The sequence below is a fragment of the Berghia stephanieae genome, chromosome 1 (genome assembly GCF_034508935.2).
Source record: "Berghia stephanieae isolate SIO BIC M18660-M18661 chromosome 1, UCSD_Bste_1.3, whole genome shotgun sequence".
Classification (NCBI taxonomy): Eukaryota; Metazoa; Mollusca; class Gastropoda; order Nudibranchia; family Aeolidiidae; genus Berghia; species Berghia stephanieae.
In genome coordinates this window covers 84,226,192-84,239,712 of record NC_088360.1, presented here as the reverse complement: position 1 = coordinate 84,239,712, position 13,521 = coordinate 84,226,192, and the positions used below count along the sequence as shown (strand labels likewise).

General features: G+C 33.9%; 2 protein-coding genes across 2 annotated transcripts in view; one reads left to right on the top strand and one right to left on the bottom strand.

Moving 5' to 3' along the window:
• Nucleotides 1-4,800, bottom strand: part of LOC144959534 (spermatogenesis-associated protein 17-like) — a 12,532-nt gene extending 7,732 nt beyond the window's left edge. The window contains exons 1-3 of the mRNA XM_078892151.1: nt 4,546-4,800; nt 1,713-1,802; nt 1,104-1,185 (exon numbers count right to left, since the gene is read on the bottom strand). Of these exons, the coding sequence (XP_078748277.1) occupies nt 1,104-1,185; nt 1,713-1,802; nt 4,546-4,613 (240 nt within the window). The 5' untranslated portion in view covers nt 4,614-4,800. The remainder of the gene's footprint in view (nt 1-1,103; nt 1,186-1,712; nt 1,803-4,545) is intronic.
• Nucleotides 4,667-12,314, top strand: LOC144959539 (uncharacterized). Its single transcript, XM_078892158.1, has 5 exons — nt 4,667-4,868; nt 5,517-5,799; nt 7,540-7,732; nt 8,802-8,917; nt 10,202-12,314. The coding sequence occupies exons 1-5, from the start codon at nt 4,813-4,815 to the stop codon at nt 10,571-10,573; spliced, it is 1,020 nt and encodes a 339-aa protein (XP_078748284.1). The 5' UTR covers nt 4,667-4,812; the 3' UTR covers nt 10,574-12,314.
• Nucleotides 12,315-13,521: the final 1,207 nt, after the last annotated feature.

The window sequence follows — 13,521 nt, the reverse complement described above, 5'->3', positions numbered from 1 at the left end:
ATCATAATGCACTCTTATGTCTGGTTTTAAATATTTTATCTCAATCTTCCTTTTGATAGTATAAACATAGCGGTAGGACTTTTTGGAAAATATAATAAACCGGGGCCACCCATTCAAATACTATTGCTGAATGATGTATGTATTTCATTGTTTGTTTGTTATTTTTTAACCATGCATTTCCACTCATTACCAGTCAGTAATTGAACAATTGTTCAGCATAAATGATGTGCTCTGCCAACCTTGCCCAGATTGCTTCAGCTGTCTTTTGAAATTGTTAACAACAATAGAGCTGACATGTTTAATTAACCTGCTCTGACCAGAGTTCCAAAAATCCTTGAATAATTGGTCTCCTTCACATAAATCTACTGGAGAATTCCAGTTTTCCTGTCATCGAATTAAAGACAATTATGCAACACATATTTCCTCAGTAATTTAACAGGTTCAGATCAATATGACAATAATAATTATACTTAGTAGTAGTAATTTTCTCGGCAGTTTTCACCAAACAGCATTGAGAATGGCACTGGCCAGCCCACTTTATAATTCTGATTACAACGCTTTGCAAATGTAAAATAACGAATAAATCAGCGGTATGTAAAGCACCCAATATTCTAAACTGCAATATATTAAGCTTTCCATATATTCAAATAAAATATTTAAAAACAATAACAATCACAGAGACCCTTTGCATATAATCAAAGTTTTCAACTTGCTTAGTTGAATGTTCTCATACTTAAGATCTTTTCTCCAAGCTGTCCAGCTTGAATGACTGGACCTACTACAATCGTCTGAAAAAAGTAGTCCTCCAGAGTTATTAAGTCTATGGGGCCGGAGCTTATCCTGGTTTCTATAGCATGAAACCGACAATAACAATTGAAAGCTATCCTTTTGATAGGCGCTAGTCTATCGCAAAGTATTTTCCACCAGATCTAACAGACCCAGCTACCCATTTACTGCAGGGTGAACAAGTCGTCTGTATAACTCGACTGTACCCAGGATCCAACAGACATATCAAGACCCCCAATCGAGTATGAACAGGAGATTATGTAAACAATCAAACTGAAGTCAACATAAGTAATCTACTCCTTACAAAAAATGCTCACCTTCAGAAGAATTCTGTAAAACTTCCTTCCAAGAAATCCCCTCCATACTCTTTGTATAGTTGTTGCAGACTTGTCTAAGTGCCTGCAGTGAAATAATGATAATAATTATATCCTTCTCATAAATAGTAATATGTAATTATATCACATTAACAATAATAATTTGTGGCATTAGAATTATCAAGCGTTAAATTTTACTAAAAATTAGATTCATAAAATGATATTATCATTTAAGTGTTTTTGAATATATGTCTTTTATTCAAAAATGACGAAATTGCAAGCTCATGCAACGATTGGGAACACATCTGGAATTCCAAAAATCAAGAGTGTAAGGATTATATATATATATATTTTTCACATGTGTGTTTTACATCAACTTCAGCATATGAAATCATTGTCCAAACAAATACAATCTTCAAACAATCTGTTTGAAAAAGTTGTTTTTTGAATATTTCCAAATCAATTCGTAATTTGTTTTGACATAAGTGACATCATAAAATTAAAAAATACAAAAGTGGTAAATATCCGATCGTATGGTTAGTAATATCAAAATATACATATTATATTTACATGGTTATCAACAATGTGTAAGTAAGAATATCACGAACTTACTTAAAGTATGATCTAGTCCTGGTTCCTCTAAACCATGCTTGAATTTTTACTGAAGCAGTATATTCTTTCAGGCGGTCATATTCAGCTTGGCTGTTTGATAAATGGATTAAAAATAATTCCCAAGTCACAAAGAAAATATTTTAGATAACAGTTGATCTTGAATATTCAATATAAAGAACTGTGACCTCTCCCAATGATAGAGCCATCTGGATTGTGTAGTTCCGGATTAGAGAGACCTGACTAGCTTGTTTTTACTAGGTTGAGAAATAGAAACTGGAGCTCATTAACCTATTATTATTATTATTATTAGTATTATTATTATTATTATTATTATTATTATTATTATTATTATTATTATTATTATTATTATTGTTATTATTGTTATTATTATTATTATTATAATATTATTATTATTATTATTATTATTATTATTATTATTATTATTATTATTATTATTATTATTATTATTATTATTATTGCTATTATTTTTACCACAGTCCACTCCGGATAATCGCAACACCTTGGGATCAGCGAAAATGTTGCAATTAACCGAAGTTGCAATTAACCGAAGTTGAGTTTCCAGTCCATTATCGCAACATTTTACACTTATATATAGTAAACTCAAACCAGTTGTTGTAAACATTTATCTTAGTCCACCACAGACAGAGCAATTTGGATTGAAATAAAAACCATATGGCAGCCCTTTATATATTTTTTCAAGCAAATGTAGCTTTAATGCAAGTCGACATCTTATTCAGATTTAATTCTTTATTTGTATACCACAATCTGGAAAATTCATGTTTCCAGATTCAAAGACTTATTTTGGGCACAAGCCATTACAATATAGATTTATGACCCTATAATTATAATCCGAATGTCACAGTGACTGACATCATCTGTCCACCTACTCTTGTTGAATTCAATGGATAAATGATTGAAGTATAATCCAATTTAAAACACTTTATCACATCAGGTAGATAAATTAATTGTCTATCCAGTCCAGTTATTGACCCTGCTTCCTTGAATGTGGCAATGCCTTGCGTATACGATAAACACCCAGGCGTCAATCACCCATGACTTGTTAGTTTACACAATCTCAGAGACACAGAATATTCTGTTGTCCAACCCCCATCATTTGATATTGATAACAAGTTTATGGCTTTCAATCAAGGTAAAGGTAAGCCGTTGATGGGCATTTGACGTCAGAGCTGATATGACCCATGGAGAAACCATCGACAATATGACATCAACATCATAACTCAATATGAGGACATTGAAGATGACAGCATCGAAAAATCACCGATCATCAACTATAATCACCAACAAAGAGACGAGAGAGAAGTATGTGACCTCGTGAAAGAATTCATGCTGTAACATCCCTCTGTATTCTCATTTGAGAAATTAACTCAGTAATCAAGCTTCATGAAAACTTATTCAATGTAATTTAAAAAATCAGTAAACAAATATCACCCCTTTCCACCCCCAAAAATTAATTAATTAATTAATTTTTAAAAATAACAACAACAAAAAAATCAGTAAACACATGTGAAAATTAATAATAAAACAAAAGTAAATTCAAAAAAATTGAATAAACCACAAATAGGCTCATAATAAAAGCAGCATAATTCTGTTGTTGTTGACCGCAATGATGGGCTTAGATTACCGTGGTCTGAGATATTAAATAAATAATATACCACTTTAGGTACTGATTCTGCTATCCAGATGTCTCTGTATTCCGGACAAAATATCGGGAACAGGGGGGGGTTGGATTATGGAGACATGAGAGTATACGGTGGGCGAGCAAAATAATACCAGGAACCCTCTGGTGTATAGTGACAACTACAGTTTGCAAAGTTTCCATGGAGGAGGATGGTTTATCTTTGCAAATTTAGAAACTGTCAAAATACAAATAAACTTGAATACCAGCCCTGGTAGATAGCCATCCTGCAATGTACCTGCGAGACTCTAAAAGCCATCACCTGCAGCTACAATGAGGCAGGAAAGCAAATCCACAATAGATTAAACAAGTACAATCTACCCTTATTGTATGATCATATTGTGAGAAGATAATTATATGTATGTATGTATATATATATATATATATATATATATATATATATATATATATATATATATATATATATAGAGAGAGAGAGAGAGAGAGAGAGAGAGAGAGAGAACGAGCGAGAGAGAGAGATTGAGAGAGAGAGAGAGCAAGAGAGAGAGAGAGGAGAGAGAGAGAGAGAGAGAGATTGAGAGAGAGAGAGAAGAGAGAGAGAGAGAGAGAGAGAGATCCCCTCTCAAGCTTGCAACGAAAAACATAAATAGAAATTCAGAATTAGTGGGTATTGTCAATCCTGCAGAGTCATCAAATAAAGACCGGTTACTTGTCATATAATGGGTTATCATTACAAGGGGGCAGTCTCTCCCATTCCGAATACAACTTTTAAGAGAGAAAAATGGCAGGAATTAATTTTGAAATAGGTCTGCCCATATCCTACTACTCTATTCTAGATATAAGTTCATAATAAAACCAGAAAAAAATCCCTCAACCCCCCCCCACCCCCACACAAGCAAAGTAAACCATCAGTATCAAATTGTCAAAATCTAAAATAATATGGAGGCGTCTGTCTATTTTATCATTAAGTTCGACAGTCTACTACTAATAATACATTTTACCACAAGCACTCACACAGCAGTCAGTGAGAAACACACAAGCCAAGATGGTATCTCCTGTTGAAACAAGAAAATAAGGTTTGAAATCTGCTAATTCATTACTCCAATTGTAGTGGTATTTCATTAGTTAGTTACCCTCAATAAATTGAATACTTACTTCTTTTTATCATATATTTCGTTAATAATTCCATTAATCTCCCCACCCAAGCGAACCATAGCCGCCATCTTGTTTGTTTGTCACTATGTAGCGATTAGCGATATAAGGGTCATATCCGGTTGTTTCCAAGCAACTGTTGACAATATGGCTGCCTTGTAGTGTGTAGTTTTTTAAACTTCTCGTTCTTTTCGATATGAGTGCAACAAGTTCTTGACTTTGGAACGGAATATATCTTTTCTACCACTTGACTTGTTCCTTAAATCAAAAATGACCCTCTTTATGCCTCCAATACAAAGGAAGAAGAAAGTGGATGAAAAATATTGGTAAATGATATGAATGAAATATATTTGCAAACCTCATTACTCATAACTCACACTCATACTAGAATTTGACATTACTTATTCTCTAAAGCCAAAGCAAAGAGATTGTACTATTCCTGACCAACTAATTTACCATGAATCACAAAACTTTTCCTGAATTATGAATTCTTTTGTCACTGCAGATAAATGCATTATCTTAAAATATCACGATGAAAATAATTATCTAAAATCAGATTTCATGTGACCAAAATTTTAGCACTTTATGCATTTGATAATTTCAGGGATTATTTATTATTTTTCTTGATTGTTCAATATAATGATCAATGAATATGAACTTTCCATCATAGCAGAAAGCAATAAGAAAGATGTATCATAATCTTAAATCAGAATGGATAATTAAACTTATACTTATATTATAAATTATAATTGTTAAATATCTGTTGTTCTGTTATCGTGAACGTGAAAAAAGAATTCATAGATGAAAATCTGGAGGGAAGAAAAATAAAGAACACAAGAGAAACGAGATAATGAGAAGTAGGATGGAGAGAAGGAGAATGATACATGATTATTTCATTTAGCATTGTGTTTGTGTTTGCTTGTTGTTGTTTATCTTCATGCATGTACAACATATTTTTCTTTTCAATTATTCAGTCCAGATTCCTTCAGGGTAATAAGTGAAGATGCTATATCAGACCATCCAAAATACAAACCAATACCATACAGAGCATCATTTGAGCCACGGACGCCTATACCAAAAGTGCTGACCAAAAACGATGTAAATAAAGAGGAACAGCCATGTTATGTGACTCGCCCATTGAAATCCACAAGGGTTTTGCCAAAAGTGCTTCCTGATTATCGAGGAAACAAACCACAGCCTCTCTCGTGTGGATTCTTAGACAAGAATGTCAGATTCTTGAATGAGCCAATTTGTAATGTAAGTTACAGGCTCTTATTATCCCTCCCCTCCCCCCCCCCCACCTCTCTCTCTCTCTCTTTCTCTCTCTCTCTCTCTCTCTCTCTCTCTCCCTCCCTCTTTCTCTCCCTCTCCCTCTCTCCCTCTCTCTCTCTCTCTCTCTCTCTCTCTCTCTCTCTCTCTCTCTCTCTCTCTCTCTCTCTCTTGGTTTTGTTTTGTTAAGTCGGGTTGTTTTTCTGGGGGGCTTTTGATCTTTGGGAGGTCATATTCTTTCAAGGAAAAGGCTATTCGGACCCGAGTCTGAATTGCTTCCAGTGGCAATTCTGACCCAGAGTCTGAATTGCCTCCCATGGCATTTCGGACCCAGAGTCTGAATTGCTTCCCGTGACAATTCGGACTTGAGTCTAAACTAAATAGAACTCCGTGGCTAACCAGGGTCGAGTCTGAAATGTCTCCGATTGCTCTTCGATTCGGAATACTGCAATGCAATGAGCCCGAATGATGAACTTATCATAATAGTATCATTAGTGAAACTCTCAGTTACTATTCTGTTTGCAGTTATAGAAACCGTATCGGTCTTCCTAAACACACACACACACACACTCATGAGTATCTCTAAGTAATTAAAAACAGAATAATCACATACACCCCCCCTCCTCCCCCAACAATCATTTCCACAACCCAAGAGCCGGCGGCTTTTCTCTTTGATCTCGTATCACCATGTTCTCCCCTGCGTCCAGCACCTCGGTCGTTTGTGGGTTACCCCCCAATCCCATTACCAGTTGATCATTTTCTCTCCGTATTCAACCAGTGCTTATTTATTTATTAATAGGCACCTAGTCCAGTATACTATCTAATAATAATAGTATTAGACGTATATTAGTACTCTGCCCCTACCCCAGTGGCGGGGCTCTATTGCATGGATTGCTGCCAAGAATCGCCTCTATTATAATTTTTAGAAATAAAACAGCATATTTTTTTGATTAAAAAAGAATTAAGATAATGCCTTTTGTCGAAGCCCGACCCATACTGCCTTTTAAATGAAACGCTCAATGCCCAAAGTCATATAATTCTCCTTTCCTCGCACTTTTTCGCGGCCGCAAATGGCAAAATATATAATGTAGATATGTCAGGCATGTATCTTTTGCAACATGCTCATGGCAAATCAAATAAATCTTCCAATCATTACACAAAGACACTCTTTTATCTATGCGAGGGCAAATTGATTGTTAACGTTGTCAATGGCGACTACAATTGTAATCTTCCAAAGACCACGAATATTTAGATCTATGTTTTAAGTTTGTTTGTTTGTTTGTTTGTTTTTTTAAGACGCTTGCAACACATTTGTCATATCAGCGCCAGTAAAAAGGGAGAAATTGGATAGTAAAAAGTTCTAGAATTACAATTAAAAAGTACCCAAGAAAAAGTAAGACAAAGGGGAATAATAGATCACCGCTTTTAAAGGTATAGTCATCTTCGGGAGTTCTAAAATGTGACTTGCTCGCTCACTCGCCCTCCTACCGATTGACAACTGACAACTGAGAACGAGCAGCTTCCCCCCACCATACCACGCTTCACTTTCAATCCAGCTTCCACTTCCGACACTTCCAGTGATTGCGCAGGCGCATTGTGGCAGGAGTCCTAATTGCCACGGGAAGCAATTCAGACTCAGGTCCAAATTGCCACTTCGTTCTTTCAACGTATAAAGCTCAATGTTAAAAACAACAACTTGTTTTAAGTGTGATTCCTTTGTGATTGCAGGTTTACACAAAACCTGTGCAACACGAAGAAAAGAAATGGTGGCCCAGTCGACCAAATCCTGGTGACCTAGTGGTTCCACCATACGCAGAGGATACGAACTATAGAACCAGTTACAGCTGTAAATTTGGAGAAAGGCACACAGGGTCAGGGAGACATACAGCAAATGTGGATAGAGAGGCTGCAAGAGGAATTTGTGAGTCTGATTTTCAGAGAGAAATTAAGCTTGCTCATTTGTGACCATTTTCTTTTTCATTTATAATTTTTTTTAAATAAATTTTTTGGATTTTTTTTGGGGGGGTGTAAATTATTAAACTTCATTTTGTCATTATTATCATCACCATCATTATCATCATCATCATCATCATCAACATCATCTTTATTGTATTATTTTACTATTCATTTTTAAAAATTGAGCTTTTATATCTGTAACTCAATATCCATTAAAGTGCTCAAAATGCTTTACACGGGGTCCCTGGCCAACAGCAACACTAAACATGTGGGGCGGGACATGACGGCTGTTAGGCAATATTACAATTTATTCGGACAGATGCAACGCTATTAACGACCAAATACTCATTTTACAAATGAGTATGGTGAGAGAATGTGAGTAAAGAGCATTTTCCAAGGACTCAACTATGCGCCGAGCAAGGCTCGAACCGAGGACCTTCAGATCCAAAAGAGAGTATCATATCACTAGACCACATAGCCTCACTATATTATTATTATTATTATTATTATTATTAGTATTAGTATTATTATTAGTATTAGTATTATTGTCATCATCATCATCATCATCATCATCATATGAAGCCATCACAGTGAGTTTTGTCGAAAAGTGGCCTGTAGACGTGTTGATATGATTTTCAGAGTCCTTGTCGTCAACTTGTAAAAGATCAAGTTTTTAAAAATATAATAAAATAGAATATAGTGCATTACCATAGATATAGATTTAAATCAAATCAAATAATTCGTTTAATGTAAACATGAGAATAGATGGAGGGAACAAATCCATACCTGATGATTATTGGTGAGAGTCTCAACGAAGGGATTTTCTCAATTTTTAAACTGTTTTATCACTTTGTATGCATTTGTGTCTATCCTCCATACAGTCTTTGATATGAACTTGGTGAAAAGTATAAAAAAGTTTTGGTTTGCCTTTTTCACCATTGGCAGGAATTTAAATGTATAGATGTGACATATATGAATATGAGAACATTTTTAAAGTCTGTTTAAGTAAATATGAACACTTTGTCTCTAAACAGTACCTGTGAACTACTTAAGAGGACAGAATGACGAAAAGAGATTGTACAAGGAAGGACTGTCGTATGAACACATGTACAATAGTAGAAATGATCCCAACTATCCTATTAGAGGAAAGGTAGGTTGTTTTGTTTTGCTTTTTTTTATTTTGGATTGTTGCGTTAAACCTCCTGAAAACTCTTGTTTGCATTTCAATCGATCATCCTCTAATATATTTATTGTAATGTGTTATTTATGACCATTTGTGTAGCCCTTTGTTATATTGTACATCAAGTGAACTAAATATTTAGAACTCAATGACAGATATCAAAATAGAATTGAATGGTATTTTTGCATCAATCATAACTTTAAGGGAAATGTGAAATCTTAGTTTTGTTGCACAAATTATAAAAATGCGTTTTGTATGGCCTTATGTATAGCATTATATTCTACTCCACATTAGATTGAGTTAAATACTAGCCTACATACAACTCTATGACCGTCATTAAAAGAACGGAAGAGATGAGATTGCGATTAACATTGTTGCACGAATCAACAATATTTGTCATTGAAGCTTATCATGGAATGAGATTAAGACCAAATACGACATATATCATGCAAGAATTAGACTAAGCCCTTGTCAGTTGTGCAGAAAAAAATCTCGCCCCTCAAATTGAAACCTACTCTAATAACTAGTATTGACAAATTTCAACACCTTCTGATTGAGCAATACCTTTATCATAAATTTGATATAGTAATTAAGTTAGCGCTAAGTTAGAGATTAAGGGAGTGAGAGGGAAGAGTAGTATGTATTTATTTCTAAGTTAAGCCTTTACATGCAAAATTGTAAGATTTTACTACTTAAGCTCTTCGTGAAGGAGGACAGTGTAACACAGCAGTGTGGTCTTCGCTTCACACTCAGAAGATACAGAATTCGACTCTTCACCACGCTGTATGGCATTGAGCAAGTCGCCTTGCACTCTCAAATCCTATGTGATACAACACTGACCCCTGGGCCATTCCAGTCTTCCCTAGGAGTAGACCCTAAAAACATATTTCTCCTTAGGAATTAAGAAAGGGATTTTTAACCTCTATTTATTTATTTATTTATTTATTTACCTATCATTTTAAATATTTATTTTAGGAATAGATTATCTATTAAAAACGTATCATACCAACGGAATCACCCATGTTGCCCTAAGTGAGAGAACTTGTCATTAATTATCTTGATCAAGGGGGAAAATGAAAGTGCTCTAACCTAAGTCCCCTCGAGCTGAAGTGCAATTAGGCTTTTTCCACTCACACATCACCTCTTAGGAGTTGGTATCATTAGAGTTTTATAGCCATCTGAGTAAAACCCGAAAAAGATAAGAGTATGTTTATGCAAAATATTCAAGATTTCCATTTTCTTAATTTTCTACAGCGTCATGGAGCTTTTGTCTGGAATAAAATGGACCCCATCAGCCAGAAAAAGTTTATCGAGTATTATTCCAAGCTAGATGAGGAAGAAAGAAAATTTGAAGAGATGAAGGTGATAGCATCAGCCAAGAGTGCAAAAAGTAATATTAGCTGTAATAGTAATAACAATAAAAATGTTGGAGAAACAGATTCTAAGAAACCATCACCAACTGCATTTACCACAGCTAAGCTTGTGTCTGAAAGTAAAGAGAACACAAATATAAGCTGTTCACCTGTCACTTTAGAGAAACCTGCTGAAGAATCATCCGATGATTGTACAAACATTGTGAAACTTGATCGTACTGAGAATCAAGAGAATAACGTCAAAGAGGAATAAAGGTGGACAACGAGAATCTTTTGTTGTAAATTCAACAGTCTTAGCATGTGCGTAATAATCATTTTTGATGGATTCGAGTTTAAAATGTTGCCGTTTTTGCTGCCTCTTTTTTTAAAGAATTCACCAGAAGTTTGGCTTTGACTTGAAGTTTTGGTAAATCTTTGAAAGCATTCAGTTTGAAAGATAATAATTGTGTTTTTATCACTGCATTGCCAAAATGACTATTATAAAGATAAAGATATATTTTTCAGTGTTACCTTTTCCCCTTGCATTCGCAGCTTTAGCTCCAAAGAACCTATGCTATTGTCAACTAACGGTGTGGATTGTAAGACAATAGTCTGTGTAGTATCAATGATATGTCTAGATCCTATGGTTAATATATCATAATAAGGATTGCTCAGATCAAAGGCATTTAAATACCCTGTTAAAAAATAAATAAATAAGGTTTAGGTCAGAAATTCCCAGTTATGATGAGAATTATGATCATCATTTACATAATAAGCGTCAAAAATATATAAATTAACAACTTATCAAATTCATATGTGAAGTTATGGTTGTTCATTGATCATTTTCAGTGCTCATGCAATATGTTAAACTTGAATACACATTTTGTTTTATTTAATGAGACCATGATATTGTATTATGTCTTCCCATTATCATCATGAATATTTTTTTTCCTTTATCCTTTTAATTTTATGTCATTTAACTGTTTTCATTTCATACTGCTGAAATTCCAAGTTTTCTCAGTTTACTGAGCCACAATTTACTTCAAATTATTATTATTACAATGCTAAAAGTTTATTTATAAGTATTGACCTATTTAAGTCTATAACTATATGACACCCACTGCGTTGCTTTAATTGTTGTGGAAAAATACATTTTACCTTTATACTTTAACTGTCTCAGTAAAATGTAAGTATTATTCCTTTTTTTTTTTTCGTAATGAAAATGTTAATGAATTGTGAAAAATAATAAAAATCGATAATGCTTTTCAAATAAACATTAATTCCATGATGAAGCATTTTTTTTCTCCATTTTATGTGTGTCTCTTTTATTCCGTCGATTAGATTTGGTCATTCCTATTCTATTTAAAAGTTAATGGAAATAATATGGAAATACAATTGTTAGTTATAACAGCACATTATCATTGTCTTCTATTTTCAAATCGAAGAAAAAAATATTTCAGTATTACTTGTCTCAGTCCTCTTACCATTTGACACAGCACGAAAAATGCTTATTATTACTGATATTTGAAATTATGATAGTATTTTTACTTTGATATACTGCTGAGTATCCAAATGTGTTGAATTGCATTACACCATAATATATTTTATTTTGGAATATAGATGCACTTGTTGTCACTGCAAGCTTTGTGAGAATGTATGAGTCTGTGTGTATTATGTTTATCTGCTTGTGTGTGTGTGTGTGTTTGTGCGTGTGTGTGTGTGTTTGTGTGTGTGTGTGTGTGTGCGTGCATGTATGAGTGTGTCTGTTTGAATGCATTTGTCATAACTATGAGAGAGAAAGAGAGAGAGAAAGAGAGAGAGAGAGGGGGGGGGGGGGATGAAGGAGAGTCTTCATCTTATCATCAACTGAATGTTTAAACTTGTAGTATCAATACTGTGATAATTATGCACAAATAATAGATGAAATGATCATCAAATGACAAATGTATCATCAAGCAATAATGGACATTATCTTTGTCTATCTATATTTCTTGAAATAAAGTATTTGAAATTTATTACGAGATTGGATTAAATTATTATAATTTACTCTTTAATTAGTTTAAGTATTGAACAAAACAATAGCTTCTAAAAGAATAATTACTAATTGACACAGAACGTTTTGATCTCAAAACACTTCCACAGCCAAGACTGTTCATTTTAGAAGCTATCATATTTATTTTTTATTCAATACTTTTTTTTAGTCTACAGATTCTAGCAGATTGGTATTCTTTTTAAATGGTGTGCATCAAGCTTAAACTAGGTTGTTTATCAAAATGGCACATGTGTTCACAATACTGAATTTCTTTCAATTAAAAATTTCTCATTCTTTAAATCAACCTATAATTGTTGACCTGCTGCTGAGGTTATTACAGCACTTACAACACTTTACGATCATTCCAGTCTGAAACATTGATTTGGATTGGATTGGAAGTCTCAACTGACAACTCTACTGGATCCCCACTGAAAGAAATATGCTCAGACGGTTACGAGTAAACTTATTATTGAAATCCTATTCGAGGAAATAGATTATGAAGAGTTAATTTAAACTGAAAAAAGTAATACCTGCCACAAAAAGATAAATCTATCCAACTCTGTCAGAGCTGAAACTAAATCATCCCATTCCAGAACACAAAACTATATGGAAAGGGAAAATGATTCGGAAGAATAGAAGAGACAGCAATGCTATGGACCAATGTAGACGTGGACAAAATTGAAGCTATCAAAATTCATAGTCCTATCAATTGTTTTGTACGGCTGCAAAAGCGGGATAATGTCAGCAGTATCCACAAAGAGGCTACAAACCCGTAAGAATAAATATTACAGAAAACCTCTCAGAAATTCCTGGAAGGAATTCAAGACAAATGAATTTTGCTCAGTGAAGTAAGGTCACCAAGAAGATCCACAAGAGCCCCTTCTTGCCTTCACCAAAAAAAATTGTTTGTTTGTTTTTAAGGGTTTTAAGGCGCTTGCAACACATTAACTCACTCAAACCTTGAAATTTTGGCTACTATTCAAAATTGGAAAAAAAAAATGTATTAAAAATGAGCATGTACATAGATAGTTTTATTCAACTATCATTAACATGTAAAAACTAAAAACATTAACTTTGATACTACGCCTATAATTTGTCTCTGAAAAATGTAATAAATAAGCATGGGGTGAAAGTAACCTGGGTAAACTACGGATATAGTCGGTGTTAGGGTTGAGTGAGTTAAGGTCATA

Bases quoted from the DNA above. Each gene is read 5' to 3' on its own strand.
- LOC144959539 (XM_078892158.1), top strand. From the start codon at position 4,813: ATGACCCTCTTTATGCCTCCAATACAAAGGAAGAAGAAAGTGGATGAA. The intron at 7,733-8,801 runs GTGAGTCTGATT...GTCTCTAAACAG, and splicing joins AGAGGCTGCAAGAGGAATTT to TACCTGTGAACTACTTAAGA. The intron at 8,918-10,201 runs GTAGGTTGTTTT...AATTTTCTACAG, and splicing joins ACTATCCTATTAGAGGAAAG to CGTCATGGAGCTTTTGTCTG.